This window comes from Haemaphysalis longicornis, unplaced genomic scaffold (genome assembly GCF_048455015.1).
Source record: "Haemaphysalis longicornis isolate Haplotype H1 unplaced genomic scaffold, Haemaphysalis longicornis Haplotype H1 scaffold_1, whole genome shotgun sequence".
Classification (NCBI taxonomy): domain Eukaryota; kingdom Metazoa; phylum Arthropoda; class Arachnida; order Ixodida; family Ixodidae; genus Haemaphysalis; species Haemaphysalis longicornis.
Window position 1 is genome coordinate 293061064 of NW_027526203.1, and position 18365 is coordinate 293079428.

At 50.2% G+C, this 18365-nt stretch overlaps 1 protein-coding gene across 8 annotated transcripts in view; it reads right to left on the minus strand.

Annotated features, from left to right (window-relative positions):
* Nucleotides 1-18365, minus strand: part of Cac (calcium voltage-gated channel subunit cacophony) — a 906370-nt gene that overhangs the window by 710706 nt on the left and 177299 nt on the right. For 2 of the 8 annotated variants that reach the window (XM_077679745.1, XM_077679758.1), the window contains exon 1: nucleotides 2882-3061. The exons of 1 other annotated variant lie outside the window; for it this stretch is intronic. In XM_077679745.1, coding sequence (XP_077535871.1) covers nucleotides 2882-2964 — 83 coding nt within the window. In that variant the 5' untranslated portion in view covers nucleotides 2965-3061. Of the gene's footprint in view, nucleotides 1-2881; nucleotides 3063-18365 lie in introns of those variants that run through there. 5 more of the 8 variants (XM_077679765.1, XM_077679740.1, XM_077679751.1 and 2 more) reach the window with 3 other exon arrangements.

Genomic DNA, 18365 nt, shown 5'->3' on the forward strand with positions numbered 1-18365 from the left:
TGAAGTTCCCGGACGAAGTCCGCCACTTTGTTCTCCAACTCGGGGTGCACCGCTTGACGTCCACGGAACGATCAGTTTCAGGGGTTGCACGCGCACAGCTTAGCTTTCTGGCTCCGCCAGTACCGCACACTTTTCTCCGAAACGCCTAACTGGCGTTGCGCCGCCATATTCCCATTCTGCTCGGTGACTCAATCGCCGTCAGCTTAAACGCCTCCGTAAACTGGCGTCGACTGCCGCCACTCATCTCGGAACAGAGACGTACAGAAATGTACGCACGCACAATAGACGAGTAAAAGACGAAAAACTAGAGAAAAGCGAAATCAAATAAAGGCCTGATAGCGCGAGAGAGCAGTCCGACACGAATGGCGATGGCGACGGAATACGCTTGCACATTGTTGCCAGACAACAATTTACATTCTGCCAATGACCGCTATATAAGACGAGGGGTGACTTTTGTGCGGATTTTTTTGGAAAAAAACTCGACCTATATTCCGGTTTATACGGTAATGCCTATACAACGTCGAAATTTACCCAGCATATTAGTGCTGACTAAGCCGGGTCACTTTTCATGTACTTTTGATCTCTAGTTTAGAGCATAGGCAGAAAAAGGTATGGGAATTCCTGTGTGCTCCACGCTTTCTCATACATGGGCTTCAATGGGAGTAACGGGTGCACCCTAAGGAGTCCCCTTACGAAGCCTTCACCACGGCGCTCCAGAATGACCAATCAAACTGGCCTAGTGTGCGAATTCCTGGAATGACGCAGCCGAGCAATCAATTTGATTGAAAGGCATCTGCGCAAGGACGTTGCGCAATGTAAAACGCCACTCACGCCTCGCGGGTTGTCACTGCACACACGCACTTTTTAAGTCAAATCATACGTTGGGCTTTGTCATTCGCCGAATCTGCATACTTGGTATGTTGAATTGGGCTTTCTGGAGCGCTGTGGTGAAGACGACCTACGGGGACTTAGAGTGTACCAGTGTTTTGTGAAGTGGCCGCAACTCACCTTTTAGTCACGCACTATTGTATAAAACAATATATATATATATTTGTATATATATGTGCGTGTGTGTGTGTGTGTGGGTGCGTGGGTGGGTGGGTGGGTGTGTATATATAAGGCGTGTCCAATCAGAAGTTCATCTTACTGCTACAAGTTGAATCCCAGTTACAACAATGATATGCTATACACTCTAAGGCGCTCCAGTTGTTCAGCTTAACCCCCACCCACACCGCTCCCAATGCAGTCGGATAAAAAATCCATGCCACCAACAAAGCTAATTTGGCGAATGACAGCAACTTGCATACCACTTCGCCCAAAGAACTGTGACCCGCATTGTGGCACTGCGTCGTGCTTGCATTGCGCGATGCCACAGCGCAGACTGAACGTTTGGGTCGAATTGTGTGCTCGACATCTTCATTCGCCGAAATTTCTTAATTGGCTGCATAGATCGGTCAATCACTTACATTGTAGTGAAGCTGAACCCCAGGATTTTCTCACAGCGTAGTAGTTTAAAAGCGAATAATTTGAGGCCACCTCTTGCGCGGCCGCACAGAATTCAGAGAATGGGCCATAAAGCGAGTAAAAGTGATAAGCACACCTCCGGACCAGGCTCCCGTTCAACTCTCGTTCTCAGCTGTTATTTTACATTAAGGTTTAAGTACGAAAATATGTTTCCTCTGCGTTATACAAGATTCGCGATAACTTTTCTGAGCTCCGTTCATTTCATCAGTGCTTTGTTTACCTATGCAACACAGGGCAAAAAAATAACTATGCACCGCAGCAAATAACAATTTCGGCCACTCGTTTTAATTCATTTTTGATCATTTATAGAGATACTTGTTTTGTTTATAACCTACACGGTGTATAAAACGGCGATTCGCAGGAAATTGCCGAACGAATGTTAGGGCTCAAGGTTCAAAGTTAAACGCGAAATAAAGAGAATGTTAAAACAATCTGCGGCTTAAAAGCAAGAAACAATCAATGACCAGGTATAGTAAGGGAAGTATGAGGTTATTATTTTTAATTTAGTAAGGTAATACATTTATTAGGCAGCGTCGCGTGGCACAAGGTGAGATCAATTTACACTGCGAACGGAACCGAAGTGAAGCCCACTCGCTGTGATTTCTCAGCTCAACCACATCTGAGACGTACAAGAAATAAAACTACTACTAGTAAAAGGTCCTTACTAACGCCGAATACGAGCCGCATTGTGATTACCATCAACGCCTGTAGAAAGAGCTCGTGTAAATGGCCTATCAGACATTCAAAATAAGCATTACCCACCTAGTTCTAACTTCTTTTGTATTAAACTTTCGCTCATTCGCTCTGCACGTCTGCGCCACCACGAGCGACGGATCACAGTCTCCTCTATTTACAAAGTACATGAAGCTGTAGTTAAAAGGCATTCAGCTAACTAGCTGCTGAGTTTAACTGCGTTGCGACAAATGCCGAAGGGGCCATCGACGTCACTTTCGTTCCGGCAGTGTGTTACAGGTAAAACGTAAGACAAACTCGCTGCTCCCGCTAAACCGAGATTATTCTCGTGACAGCCTCGAAAAATAAATGTCTCCTAAGCGGGAAAATAATCAGAGACCTAATGCGCATATTACAAAATGTGCACGGCGGTTAAACCACCGAGCAAAACACACCTCTCAGGAAACAACATGGGATTAAGCAACGGTAGACGAGCCACCGGTAGCAAGGCAGCTATGACTGCTAGAGTCGTTCGCGTATTCCGGATTGGCGGCAGCCGGCGTGCTTGTGCGTAGTAGAACGAAATCCATTGTCCGCCGCAACAATCCGTAAAAGTCGCGCGCGCGGCGCAGCGGCGGCTCCGAGACAGGGCGACCCTGCGCGCTAAAGCAAGTGCTGGCGTTACCTCTGGCGGGCCCGGATGCGACGCTTTCGGCGTTCCGATATCCTCTCGCGCACCAGTCGCGGGAATCGCAGAAAGCCCGACATGTCCTTAGTGGTGCCACGTGTCCTGGTTCTTGGCGCGTGCACAACGTCGAGCTCACCAAAACACAATGCAGCGCCTCCGCAGCTGCGGTTGTTGGAGACGCCTCGTGGTCATTGTTTCCAGACTGATGCGCAAGACGGTTGCCGCCTACTCCTCCACTCCTGGATGTCACGCTGGCCTAAGTCTCTTCTGCACGCGGCATGGGGCTGGTTAAAAAAAAACGCGCGCTTCAAACGCCGGCTGCCGTGTGCGGAGAAGGAAAAAATAATGACCGCGAGGAGCAGAAAAACTGAACGCGCGTTTTGACAGGCAATGGGCTTTGGGACAGCTCGCCTGCTTTTTTGTCGCCTTTTCTTTCGAGCCGTGCAACTGGGAAACGAAAACAGTGACAAATAATGCCCTTTTCATTCCATTGCTTCCGAGCAATACTATTTCAAACGCGGCAGAAACGTCACGCGATTTCCTATGCGGGGCCGCCTGTTGGTGTTTCGGCTTTTGCTTTGAAAAATCGTTCGAGCACTGTATTTCGAACCAATTTGACTTTACGTCAAGAGCACGTGTCCAAAATTGTTTTCAGTATGCCCCGAGTAGAACGCGGCAGGTTTGCGTTTATTTTCGCCGAATGGCGGACTCCAACGCATTGTTATTTCCGCGTGTTTACAAATATTAACAAAGTGACAGAGGAGCTGAAAGGCAAAAGGAACAAAAATATTTGTTCGAGCTCGCATTTGTGACGGCGGAAGCTTAACGACAGCGGGAATCAGATTACATAGGTTACCTTCCCACTTTTTGTTGCCATAGTTCCTGACAGCTCGCCTGCACTGAGAACGCGGCGCGAGTTTTCGTTCTGAACAGATTTAAAACTAAAAAAAAAGGGATTGAGCAGTCTGCTCCACGTCGGCGTGGCTCGCTTTAGAACCGTACACTGGCAGAAAACTGGAGGATTAGGTGAAAGTAGATTGAGGGGAAAAGACAGTCGTGTTTCCTTCCCCCTCACCCTTCTTTTTTGAGCACTCGGAACGAACAGCTGGCAGCGAGAGCCAATATAGCGGGAAGGAAATCTTTCTTGTCACGTACGCAGCTTTCTTGATGGTAACACACAAGCTCTATCGAAGCGACGGGCGAAAGCAAAAACTGTCACGTTCGTAAAAGCAGTTCTTATCCCGTGTTTTATCGAAACTGCCATCTCCCTGGAAGAAGTACATTTTATTGCCGGCGGGCGCGTCTAGCGTATACAGCTACAAGCAGCTGAGCATGTCTTTGCTGTAACCCAAATTGTATCCTGTAATTCATGCACGCACACACACACAAACACTCACACACACGTGCGTGTTTATGTGTGTGTGCGCGTGTGCGCGTGCGTACTTGCGCCCGCGCTGAGTTTGGGTAGTGCGCGTAAGCATTAATGCCAATAGCGCCGCAGAACTAATCATACAGTTCTCATGTTTAATACAAGTCGCCTTGGTCGCACTTATAGTCATTGTCAGTCACAGAAACCCTGGGGATTTGCTTGTATTACCTGTTAAAAGCTGCGCTGAAAACACGCTGGTTCGGCTGTAATCGCCGTTTGAATACGGTCTGCAGCGACTAAATAGAGGTAAATAATATCCACATTTTAAAATTAAAGAATAGCCTTGTCGCACTAGTCCTCCTTGAAGTTTCTTAACACATTTCGTTGAGCCCCGAGCTCATGGTAACGCCCACGAGTAAGCGGATGAGTGCAAGGGGATGGACAATAGGCATATTAGAACCGCACGTTTTCCTTCCCGGTTTCCTCATTCGGCGTGTTCTTAGTGAGGCGATAATCCTTTGTTTCTTGGTTTGAAAAAAAAAATTATCGCTTATTAAATCAGGAAGTTTGTCACAGTTACACTAAGCAGGGATTGTGCGTCTCCATTTCTTTCTGCTGCGCTTTTCCTTTGTGTAATCAGAGGCTACAACCCCTCTGTTTTAATTAGAAAAACATAAGCTGGCTCGGTAGTTCGAAAGTTGGGCATTCCTGGCCCCCATACGGCACAAAAAATAGCCGACGGCTCAAAGAATAAAAAAAAAACAGTGTAATTGAGTTGAAAAGGAAGTAGAGTAAGGTTGAGGCTTGGTGGGGTTCGAACTAGGGATTTCCGCAATATTAGGAAAGTACGCATCCGCAATATACCAACCCAGCTTTTTCTGTTTTGTTTTCCACGTGGTATTTATTACACTACAGGTCAATGTAGGAAATGATATTTACAACACATATTTACAACTATGTACGCATACAAATGAGGTGATTACAAGATGAAAAACAAAACTAAACACAATGAACAATTACGTACATTTGGTTTTTTAAACGGGGGTGACAGTGAATAACTACTAAGCAGGGGATACCAGTCAAGGCGAGAATCATTTTGGTCGTAGACATCTTTAAGATTAATGATCACTTGGAAGAAGTGTGATCTGAAAGGAACTATAGGCTCAGCGTGTCTATACAGCATCCGCATTGTAGCGAAAAAAGCAGTCATGTGGCACGTCACCGTCTGCGGGTGATACTAGATACTGTATACTATGTAGAGTAAATTCAAAGTCCTTCTTACGAGTTCTTGGGAGGGCATCTGAAAAGAGTACAGCATTTCTACAATTTATGAAGCAGTGCTCAATTGTTTGCGGTATATCGCACAGGCGACAGTTTACAGAAGACACAAAAATGTTCCGGTTGTGCAGCCACGTCTTAACAGGCAAAGTTTCGCTGTGCAGTTTGAATAAGAACGTTTTTGTTGAGGGCGAAAGCAGCATTTTACGGACACGTAAAAGCACAACTTGTCCAGACGCCACGACGCCAGTTTCCCCCCAACATTCTCCCATGGCAATACGAGAAAACGTAATTTTTTGGCGCCTAAATGCTTTAAAAACCGTAAGATAATGTGCGACGACCATCCCAAGAAAGAGGTAGAGGGAGCAAAGCGAGCTTAGAAGAGAAGAGGAAAGAAGGCAGCAGTCTTCCAAATCGCTTTAGTCGCGTGGTTATCAAAACGTCACGTCTCGCCCCACCTCCCTCTCGAACTAGCACTGGGAGAGCATGCCTCTTCCACTTTTAGCAGCGGTAATTTGTATGCGTGGTCTAAGTAGGGTGGATTTGAAGCCTACTGCTGCGGAAGTGATAAGCACACAGCGAACATCGTTATGCCAGCGTCTGTGGCGTAGCCCAGTGACACTCCGAGGTCTGCGTGAGTGCCACCTCGGCCGGGTCATAGCCTCGTCGAGTCCGTGCGACATTATCACCAAAGGAATTACGTTGCCATGTAGGTTAGCCAGACTCAAAAAGGGCCTGATGCGCTCTTCATACATGACTACAAGTATGTCATACGAGCATGTATGACATTATTAATAAAACTGATAATTGCAAGACAAGTTATGAGTGCGGGGCTTTCGAAAACGGGGCAGAAATAGCGGGGCCTCCAGGGCGGGGCAACTGAGACGGGGCTTTTGAGACCGTGGGCTTTCGTGCACCACACGTTACCAGACACGGTAACGGAATGATCCACGACGGTGTCCGCGACGGTATAGATGCCACGCCGCGCCACGGTTCAGTGAGTTACCGCGCGTGCGGGAAGCCCCGGCATCAACCGAATGTTTGTCATAATTGGTGCGGACTACTTGAACCAGCGCTCCTAACGGCAACACAATACAGCGACCACAGCCGTAAAAGAATATACTTATGAGGAGGAACGTTTATAACCTAGAATAGCATTAATGTGCTGCAGTGTTTAATATCACAAATTGCTGGAGGTAGCTTCTGGGAAACAGTGTGAGGGCGGATTTCGAATCGACTGAGGTGTGTGTGTTCACGCACGCGCTGGCTTCAGCAACGCACACACTCGACGCCGCGCCGTAGTTCTTTCCCGCATAGCAGCTGGGACGTGATGCGAAGCCCACTTACAAGCGAACCGTGCAAGTCGGTACACGCTGCGGAGCTCATGCGACATCGAGAATACGGGGCGGCCACAATCCTCTTCCGCTTACACGGGATTGCCGCTGCTGTTTTTACTTGTGTGTGGCTGACTCTGCTTCGAGCACTGCTTCGGCGCTTGTTTTGACCGTTGCACTGGAGGTTCTCTTGCGTTCGGTTGGGTTGGGCTCTCTTTTTGACGAGCCCCAGTGCCTCCTGGTGTTCCCCGCAGAATGATTCTCTGGGAGCTTGGCATCGTAGGCACCAGGTGAGGCCCACTGCTGAGACTCCAATCCCTTGGCTGCTGGGCCTGCCGCTAGGGACTGAACAGAATAAAAGTTTTAAAGGAGAGCTTTGCTAATCTCGTCGAGCGGTTCCGCCGTCGCGGTACACTTGACCTTCCTTTGACGAAGGTACGCCGTGCCCTTTGCAACGCATCACGTGACTCGCCGAGCAGCTCCGCCGACGGCCGCGTTCGCCCAATAAAGAAAAAAAATTGCCGCGTTTGCCACTTCCGCCTCCACTGCCGGCTTGGCGCATGAGCTATCCGCATGTGGTTCGCGCCAGACCACGTGACTTGCCGCGTGCATGCGAGCTTGGCCGTGAATGAGAGCGAGACCGGGCCGTATTCTCTGGGCGTTGCTGAGGTTGCTGGAGGCTTTGAGCCGTCGTCGGCAAGCGGCGTCTGACCAGCACGCGGATATCGCAAGCGCCTGCAGGCCATCCCTAATGGCAGTAAGTTCTGCTAGCAGGCTAGAGAGAGCACGGAGTGACTCGTACGCGCAGCTTTGATTTAGGGCAGGGAAGGAGGGACATGTCAAGGCCGTGGTGACGAAGCAGTCGTATGCCCCGGCGTCCACAAAAGCCTGGACAACCAGCGGTTGCGTCTCAGGCACCCAGTCAGGGACATGAAGGACGGCATCTGGAGGCTGGTGAAGGCCCGAGGTACGGGCGTGTAGCCTTGTCAGAGGCTTGTTGTCCGTCACCCGATGGAACAGCCAGGGCGGCCTTGCAGCGGAAAAGGCTGGCATCGTATTTGCCGGCTGGCCCATGTACGCGGCGAGAGCTGCTGCCTCTGGAACCAGTCCACGTTTCAGCAGGCGTGCGGAACGACGCTGATGAATGAGTTCATCAAGCGTGTTTAGCTGGGCTTCTGCTTGCAGCTGTGGAATTGGTGTTAGGCCATGCATTAAAAAAGTTTAGTTTGGCTTTCGCTCTTCGTCGTCCGAACGGAGGCAACCCTTCTGCTGGCCACTCGCCAACCACGCTACCTTCACGGGACGGGTCGTAGTCGTACGCCTTCAGCCTTATAACAGAGCGTTACATCTGTTTCCCGAGCCCGGAGGCCAAGTCCTTTTTGGTGCCGCCTCGTATGTTTCGTGGCTCTGTTTATGGACGTCTTTCAGCTCGTTCGCGCGACACAGGGGAGAAAAGCCGGGCCGTCTACACCTCAAAACTTTGCTGGGCCGCCGGTCATTAAAACCATGCCCTCGTGCTCATGAGGGCAATTCAACTCCGCCAACGCAGCGGGATCTTCAGAAATATGATCTGCACTGGCGTATACGCTGCAATCTGAAACGTGTTATATTTGAATTTCGCAAGGTCAGCGAGGAGGTACTATTGCAGACTGAAGCAGAATTCTGGCGTAAACCCTTACGCTGGCCGTCCTCATTCGCCGTGTTCGCTTTATTCGACGGACTGATCGGTCGTTCGAGCGCACTGTGACCAAGCACATTAAAGGGTAGCCTCGCGTTGGTCGTGGTTTTCGTGGGTCTCAGGGAGCAGAAAGGGGGCTGAAGAAGTAAGAAGGCGGAAGCGAAGAGAATGAATGCGACACCGCCGCTCACGCGCCACTGGAGAGAACAAACACAAAAAACAACTCCAGAAAAGAATGATGGCGGCAGAGCCACTCACGCCACGTCTTCCCATTGGGCTGCCGGCAGAACACCCAGTGAGCACCTGAAACACGAAAGCCGGCTTCTTTCCAAGACAAACGGTTGCGGGTACCCCGAGAGGCCGGCTTACCTGTCAAAGCTCAATGCCGTCGAAGTGCGGAGAGTCGCGCCGCAGCTGCCGTTTATTCACATTCACCGTCTCGCACAAGGCGGTTGGGATTTCGGATACAGTGCAAGTCCAATGATTAATGCGCCCGTTCCAAATCATGGTGTAGATAACCACCACAAGTTCATTCTCCTCCCGGTTCGGACGATACGCAGCGCTCCCAACGTGCATTCTTTAATGTCCATAGATTTTAACGTGAGATTGGTTTGGTTCACACAGCAGCTTGACTGGTGGGACAGGATGACTCCTGCATTTAAAAAAAAAACTATAGCGGATGAAAGCGCACTGTATTCTACGCACATACTGACATTTGGGAGGTCAAAAATTTTCCACATTGTTTTCATACGCGGCATACCAGCAAAGTAATGGCACTTCCAGAAGTGGCGAAAAAGTGACGCCACTTCTGGCTAAAAGAATGCTATCGCGTCACTTTGAAGAAAACAGAAATAGTTTGCGGCGAATTTTCGTTTGATGAAAATTCCGAGCATGAGCAGCCCACGCGAACATCTGCGGAAGAACTAGAGGTGCCGCTGTTCCACCTGTTGGCGCGAAAACGTAAATGTTTGACAAATTTCGGGCCCCGTTCTTCTTTCAATGCCCGTTTTAAGCGCGCGCATTGAATCTGAAAGATCTTATTGCCAGGTCGTCTGTTAAGACCTGCCCTGGCGACTCAGCTGCTCGACACATTCAGGTCGAAGGCTTATTACTTGCTCGCACAGCTCTTGCATTCAGCGCTCGTGATATTGACAGCGTACGGACTTCATTAGCGCCTTACATAAACTCAGGAATATTTCCAAACGTACCGCCTTTCCCTGGCACACCAAGCGTGCCGAAACGGACAACACAGGTACCGCCCAAATGAAGATGTAGATATAAAAGCCGGCGGACGGCTCTCGGGCGAGCCTTTTCAAGAGGGCTTAAGGAATGCGCATTAAGGTCTTTCGCACACGCTCGGACGGTGTGCTGCCGCTGGAGGAAGTAAAAAGATGTTCCCATATTCTTATTCCTCTCCAATCTCAGATGGCGACGAAGAGAAAAATGCGGCTTATCCAAGAAGCCATTTGAAGCACTCAACACGCTCCCTTTACTGGCTGTAAAAAAGAGCCAGAAAAGGGCGGCAGAATATGTAACCCGAGAAGCGAGTTCCCGCTGTCATGCCAGATTGAGAAGAAGGGCGGCGCATGGAGCGAAGAAGGTGCGCAGCGTGAAGGGCCGTGTTACATATAATAAAAAACGAGGTGCATCGCGCCGCGACGGATGGCGACCCAGGCACGACAACTGGCGATGGACCACTCAATGCGGCAGCAGCAAGCGCAGCCGGTGCGAAGAAGCCGCTTGGCGGGAGCTATTCCAGGCCCTGGGCGCCCAGGTAAACGCGCATCGATCGGCTGCCAATCAAACGGAGATTCCCGAGCGCCGTCTTCGGTCGCCGGAGAAGGCAACGCTTTTGTAGATTGCGGAGCGCTCGTCAAGTGTGCGTCGCTGGTAATCGGAAGTGTCTTTCACTTGCCAGCCGGGCGGCGGCGAAAAGATCACGCGCAATGGGCCGCCATCTGACAGCGTGCACGCTCGCTTCTAGGCCCCGGAGTCGCACTCGACACGTTCGGCCAGTCCAACAACGCGTAGTGACAAGACGCTTGTCCTCAAGCCTGCACAGGGTCGCTTTCAGGGATTGGGGCTGAACGGTTCGCGCTTCTTTTAGAGCTCCGCGCACTGCACATGCGGGTTTACCGTTTTTACTAATCCGCCTCATAAGACGCGTGTCAAACCGCCCATTTGGCTTGCAAGAGTCAGACACAGTGCGCATTGTCCAAGCCATACTCATAAGCCGGGTTGCTTACGGAACCCCTTATTTGGCCCTGAAAACATCCGAAAAATCCAGGCTCAATGTCATGATTCGTCAAGCATATAAGACAGCCTTAGGACTGCACCAAAAAACATCGACGAAGAGATTATTGCATCTTGGACTACAAAACACATGGGAGGAAATACACCAGGCGCATCATAGCTCTCAACTAGAACGCTTACGCCTAACACCAACGGGACGAGCTACACTGCGACGGCTGGGATATGCCATACCGCCACTGCAAGACCATAAGGAGCGGGTTCCACTCCAACTCAGACAAGTCATCAGGGTAGCCCCCATCCCAAGAAACATGCACCCACTCCACAACAAAGCTCGACGCATAGCAAGAGTACGAGCCATGAATAATAATACGGCGGCAATCCAACAACAAGGTATACGGACGCGTCTCCATACATAAACAAGCCAGCCCACGTCGTGTGTGTCGCCAATGCAGCAGGGCAAGTAACAACCGCCCTCACCGTCCGCACAACATCAACGGAAGCTGCCGAAGAAGCCGCTATTGCCCCGGCCATCACGACGGGAAAAGATGCAATTACAATTTTGACGGATTCGCAGGCGGCGTGCCGCAGTTACCAACGAGGCCGCATCAGCAAAACGGCACTTCAAATTCTTAAGAATTCTGCCCACATACCTGAAACGCGGCTCATCTGGATACCTGGACACGAATCTCTCGAAGGCAATGAGGCGGCTCACGCCGCTGCCCGCGCGCTTATACACCGGGCCATTACCATAGAGGGACAAACACCGCTTGCGGCCCCCAAAACAGAACCGCTTGTCAGGTATGCTGACATTCTCATTTATTACCGTCAAGGCCGAAGAACCTTCCCGACTCCGCACTCCCAATTAACAAGAGCAGAAGCCACCACCCTTCGAAGACTACAGACAAATACGTACCCCCACAGAACCCTACTCCATGCGATTTACCCTACCCAATACCCGTCTACCTGCAATTTCTGTCTAACTCCCGGTACACTGTACCACCAGATTTGGGAGTGGAAGACCCCAGGCCTTGCCCCAATAACCTCCCCCTCCTACAAGCAGTGGGTGAACCGCCTGACGAGCCCAGACCTTGAAATCCAGCGTGAACTGGTGAAGAGGGCCTGGACCGCCAGCCGAGCTCAGGGTATCCCGGAATAGGGAAGCCCCCCACCGGACGGGTGCCCTACATCTGCACCAGCTTGACAAATAAAGATTTATTCATCATCATACGACGACTTTCTCCCCAAAATGTATACTTTTAGTGCGAATGCAGTACTTGGAAGCTTGTAAACGGGTCCTTTTTAACATCGATCTCCACCTGTCTATACGGTCCTTTTTTTTTTTGACGCCTGCTTAAAGCAATTAAAAAGAAAGTGCAAAATTTTAAAATATATTATGGGAAATGCGCATGCATTCCTGCTCATAAAGCGTGGGGCAATACCTCTAAGAAAAAAGGGTAGAAAAAGGGAGGAAATCGAGGGTTTTCTCCTCCGGACCAGCGAGCTTCTTTCTTTAGCTAATTACACGTAGCGCCCTCTGTACGGCCACTACGAAACACCGAAACGGGGTAGGAAATATTCTCCCCTGTCGTCTGCAATCTGCTGTCGGCGCCGACGCCGAAAACGAAACCGTTCATCGTTGCACTGTGGCTTTCGCCGATCGGGCGCATACGACGACTATGAGCAACACCTCCCCGGCGGTGTGCTGCTTGCTTGTTTTCTCGCTGTCTTTCTTTTAAATGCAGAGCATTTCTTTAACTCACATGTAGCGTCCGATGTCCGTCCGCAACAGCTCAGCGCGCAGGCGTTCCCTCTCCCCCACTCCTCCTCTCCCGCATCACGCTACCCTCCTCACTCTCAACAACAGGTCCGCACCCCTCCCCCTACACTATATAAAAAAATAATGCTTACCGGCGCCAGGTTTCGATCCCACGACCCTGCGGGCGGAACGCACGGTACATGGTGCTCTACCCACTGCGCCAAAAAAAAAAGAAAGCGCCACAAAGCCGACACAGAATGGAAGGCTACGAACGCGCCTTATATCCTTGACTCATTCAAACTACGTCAAGAAGCTGCTGATACAACGCATTCACTACCCGTGGGCAGAACGCGAGGTACATGGTGCTCTTCCCACTGCGCCACAAAACCGACACAGAATGAAAGGCTACGAACGCGCCTTATATCCTTGACTCATTCAAACTACGTCAAGAAGCTGCTGATACAACGCATTCACTACCACCAACTCCCCAAACACTAAACGTTAACGCAATACATCCACCCCTATGCGACGCATTTACTCGAGTCCCCCTCGCGGGGAGATGGGCCCTTTTTTTTATTATTACCATGTGCCCGCCACGCTAACGCACGGCTCGCCAGCCGTGTGTTCGAAGCACATTTTGTGGGCACCGCTGCATGCTTGCTGTGGGCGACTCGCCTGCCCCCTGTTCAACGTTACCACTGCATTTGTGGACGTTTTACACTGACGCGCAAGGGTAGAGGTCAGCGATGATAGCAAACTGCCCCTTTTTTCGTCAACGAGCACGGACCGCAGCGTATTGACGCATCAGTTACCAACAACAAAAGGCCCCCATTCGGTAACATCTTGGCTGAATGGTTGCCAGACCAGTGGTGCGCTCTACGCTAAAAGAGCGAAGGCGAGGCAATGAGTGTCATTACCCAAACATACCTGCCGTACTGTTTCGTGGGACGTTTTTTCTTCTTTGAGCTATTCTACTACTTCTTACAAAACCTCAAATTAATACAAGTTTGCAATTGCATGGGTTACATCTGATGAAATAACAAAACCCACCTAAGGCTTACGTACTGCCGTGGGTTATCGAAACAAGCAACGATCTCACTGTTCCTACCTGAATTCTCGGCGATCAGGGTTATAAATACTTTGTCATCGTTTCAATGTGTAGTTGTGGCTTGTGATCATGCGGACATGTTAGAAGTGTACTATATGTGGTGGTGTATACGTGTATTATGCTTGCGATGTTGTGTGTTGCGTGTATTGTGCGTTGGCAGTGCCTTTAATGAAGTGTATGTCGCTGTGTTGTGCGATGTTTCTTCCCAATATGTGCCCGCCCACATGCGGCCTCCGTGATGTTGGCTATAATAATATACGTTATCCATAACGGACGCCTTGATGTAAGTGCCCACTGATGGTGATGCTTAGTTTTAACCGTATGCTTTTGTACAATCAGGCTGTACTTTTTTTTAAGTGCAATGCACTTCTTAAGCGACCCTGAACCTGCGTCCACCGGCGATGTCCGCATCACATACCCACGTGGGGGATTGGCCAGGAATCTCCTCGTCTTCCTTGGCAACGGGGGGAGATGGGCGCGCGCTGCCTGGCCGCTGACATGGCACATACCCACGTGGGGAATTGGCCCGGAATCGGGCGTGAGAAGGGCTAATGCACCCGCTTAAAGGAGTACTGACACGAAATTTCAAAGCTGAGATCCGCTCTAGCAATCAAGTACAACGACAACACAAATAGGTGTCTGTGAATAAATGCATCTTTCTTTCTTTGTAGTTGTGTGTGTGTGTGTGATCTCTCTTTCGCGAACATTACCGAACCGCGCAAATTCAACTCGTGCATTCGCACTTTCACATTCTTCCCCTCGGGGAAATGCGGGGAATTTTTGCTCGTTTGTTGGGTGTTTTTTAATAAGCATACTACATTGTTTTACAGCTGTTCTCCCGATTAGTAGCTGCCCCTCCCCACCCATACTTTTTTTTGCGTCATCTATCGGCCATTTTTAAAACGTTTACGATTGCTTTACTTCGAGCATGCTAGAGAGCGAGCAGTGTCGAGGATGCGACAGCGACGGATACGTTTTTCGTGTTGCCTGCATTGCCTTTGCGCTGAGATTTACGATTGCAGACGATCCGCGTTTTGATGCATCGGTTGTAGCAAGGTAAGACGACTAACAACAACTGGTTGTTCTCAAACGGCCGCATTGGATGCTTGTGATCTCGTGTGCGGTGAACGGCGGGGTTACGAGCCTTTCGGAAATAAAGGCGGCATTTGGAAAGCAATCGGTATGACTTCTAGTGTGTTTACGGCGGCGCGTTCGCTCTGAACGCGTAAGCGGGGCGCGCAGCGAGACGAATGCAAGAAGTCGCGCATATACGATTGGCGACATCGCTTGCTAACCGCAGTTCTGGTTCTCGGTAGGTAATTTCTTGGTTATTTTAGCGCATTTTAAGCGCACACAACCACAGTAACCTAACTATTTGTACTTCCTCGATCCTCAAACCGATCAGCTCGCTAGGCCTTTCTCGCATGACAAGCCTTGCTTAGGTGACGCTGACAGGGGAGGAACGCTCCTCCATTAGCTCACAAAAGGGGGAAATCTTCCTCCACTCCTAGGGGTAGAAACGCGCTCCTCCCTCTTAAAGGGAGAATCTTTCTACCTCTTAGGGAGCAATATATGATACATTCCTGTTTCACCCTTAAGAGAGAAACTACCACACCCTTTTTTCTTAGAGTGTAGGGTCACGGGATTCAGATACGGGCACAGATTTATGCCGGTCGATCCTCCCAGTCCTTGCGCGCTCTTAAAGTAATTAATTGACGGATTGAGTCGTCGATTGCTTGACGCATGCCCTAGCAGGCACCACGGGCTTTAGCGTCTGTGTACGTACAGCAATGGGCACTGCAGTCACATACGTTCCTGTTTATAAGGAGTCCTCCAATTCACCGCGGGTATGCGGGTAATCAACGCGGGTATGTTTTAGAAAAAGTTATAGATGCGTGTGTAGCTTTTCTAAAACTGCCGCAGCAAGTGTCGGGTACGTGCCTCAGCTTAGACTTAACGTTTTGCTTGTATGTCTCACGACGTCAATCGGGACCCGCTCTTGACGGGAAATGAATACACATGAGTACTTTTTCTAATGGCCACCCCTTTACGACGTTAGACCTCAAAGCGTAACGCTAGGCTAAACTTCACATGTTTAACGTTAGCTAAATTTCAAGCTGCATGAGCTATATACATGGCAAGTAGCGCGTCACACTCATTGCATATCAGTTGTACATCATTGTATATCAAGTATGCGGTACCGGGTGAGGACGTTAGACATCAAAGCGTGCCATTCGGCCTACGTCGGACTGTCGCATGCCCGCGTCGGCCCTCCCTCTGCTGCGCATCAACTTTTGCGCAAGCGAGTTTTAAACCGGAAAATGCGGCAGGTTTCACAATTAGTGTACGGGAATAAGGGAGAGAGAGAGAGAGAGAGAAACTTTATGAAGAGCTCAAGTGAAGATGTTCGTTGTCGGTGTCTACCACCCGAAACTTCGGTGGTTTGGGGCTACCTTGAGCGTGAGAATTGCCTCCGTTTGGGCGAGAGGAGCCAGGGGAAACCTGAAACTTCCTAATCAATGACGACATGGAGCACACAATGATGCTACATCAACAAACAGGAATGTGAAGTAGACTCCGAAAAGGGTACTCCCTAACGGCCCTCGAGCTATGGACCAAAATTCACTGGCCCACTGCTCCCAGCGTCACAAGTACTTACACGCCCAAATCGAGCCGTCATGAGTTTGCAGACGAGCCAAGAGAGTTCAAACTGCAGTAAAGTAAAAACGCGCAAAATTTATAGGGGCGTCTAAGCTTTCTCTTCGGCTTTGAGAATGCGAGAGCGTCACTTTTCGCTCAGTCATCTCGCACGGTTATGTCGCAGAGTTCTATGTCGCTGATATTGATTACTCGGAGGTCTCTCTCCGAATTTTTTTCCGGATGATTTTTTTTCCGACCGACATTCTAACATTCCTTTACTAACTTATATGGCTTTCCAACTCACTTTTATCTAAACCCTAAAGCGCAAAACACACGTGCGTACAGCCACGTGATTCGGAATGCGACTCGTCGTTACGCGTTCGGGCAGGACCGGTGGCGGTGTGCGATCATTTGAGAGGGCTCACAGACCTCGAAGGACTGCAGCCGATGAGAGCAGCAGAGGAGGTAGCGTCAGAAGGACGTCACACTATAAAAGCTTCGTACAAGGCTCCCTGGAGGCGCTTTTCAGGTATGTTGAGCAGACCCGCCGCGGTGGCTCAGGGGCTAAGGCGTTGCACTGCTGAGCACGAGGTCGCGGGTTCGATTCCCGGCCGCGGCGGCCGCTTATCTGATGGAGCCGAAAAGCAAATACGCCCGTGTGTACGAGATTTCGGCGCACGCTAAAGATCATCAGGTGGTCAAAATTAATCCGGAGCCCTCCATAACAGCGCGCCTCATCGCGTGTGTTGCGTCGGCGCGTTAAACTCTACAATCAATCAATCAATGTTGAGCAGGGTGTCTCGGTGCGCACTCTCCGCGGGTCGCCCACTACTACAAAGGAGGGAGAGACTTCGCCGCCTGTCCCGACAGGTCTTTTACGCTCCGCCTTGAGACATCTTTTGGCGGTAGGGAGTTTGTCTCGGTGGCTGAGAGGGCAAATAGCGTACGTTCGTCTTACGCCCGTTAGGCGCAAGGCCAGCGTAGCTTACGACGCATGTGCAGTGCAAAGGACGCAAAAGAATACGTACTCTAATTCTTCGCAGGGCTGCGTACGCTGTACTAAGCCTTTCTACTGCGACCCCCTGCTGTCGCAGCCATGTTGTATTCACTGAACCAAGAGCAGTTGAAAACCAGTCTGCGCAATGCATAACAACCTCTTGCAATAGCTCCGTAAGCTTTGGGGGTGGGTTCCAAAAAAAATCCTTCTGACCCCTGTAACAGTGCTTACCTGGTGTCTGAGTAAAAAAAGAAAAAGTAGCAGTACATCATAGGAAAAAGAAAGAAATAACGGGTGCGAAAGAGAAAGCGGTGGGTTATTGGCCTGAACGCGGTAAATTGCCGCTCTAGGACCGTCCTTCAGTCTCCAGAAAAAAAAAACAAAAAAAAAAAAACAGGTGATATAACGTCGGTTTGTGGGGAGGGGGCGCGGCACATTCCTTACAGAGCGCACCTTCTGAGGTCTGTTTGACAACACCTTAGTATCGCTTCCGAAGAAGCGAACTGTGGCCAGAAGCCCAAACACCTAACGACACCGCTTCCTCCAGGTTCTGGCAACGAGATTAGAAAGAGCCGGAGGCCGCCAGTTTCGTCTTCCGTGCCGACATCTGGCGCGGACAGCCCGACGAGAGCAGCGGAGGGCGTGAAAAGTGATTGGTTTCCCACTCCTCCGGGCAAGTGTCGCTGCTGTCACAAAGCGACAAAATTACGCGGCCCAGGGTTTCTGTCCCCTTCCGGCATCAATCACACCCTCCGGCGTCAGGCGCAGCGCTGATCGCTCATGCATTTACGATCGAAGGCAGTCGTTTTCCGGTGCTTGCTGAAAAGGTGGCAAATAAATTCATTTAGAGTGCCCGGGAAGGACTTTTCGCCACGAGTTGTTTCGCTATTCCGTCAGAAGATTGCGCCCCCCCCCCTCTTCTCTTCACAATCGCACCAAAACAAAATACAGACGGGGAAAGATAATGAAGGGCCGAGTCGGAGTCAGCCTCGCCATCAATTCTGCCCTTGTATCTTTAAACCTGAACACAGAAATCAGGGCAAAGCAGAGGACACTGACTACCTCTTT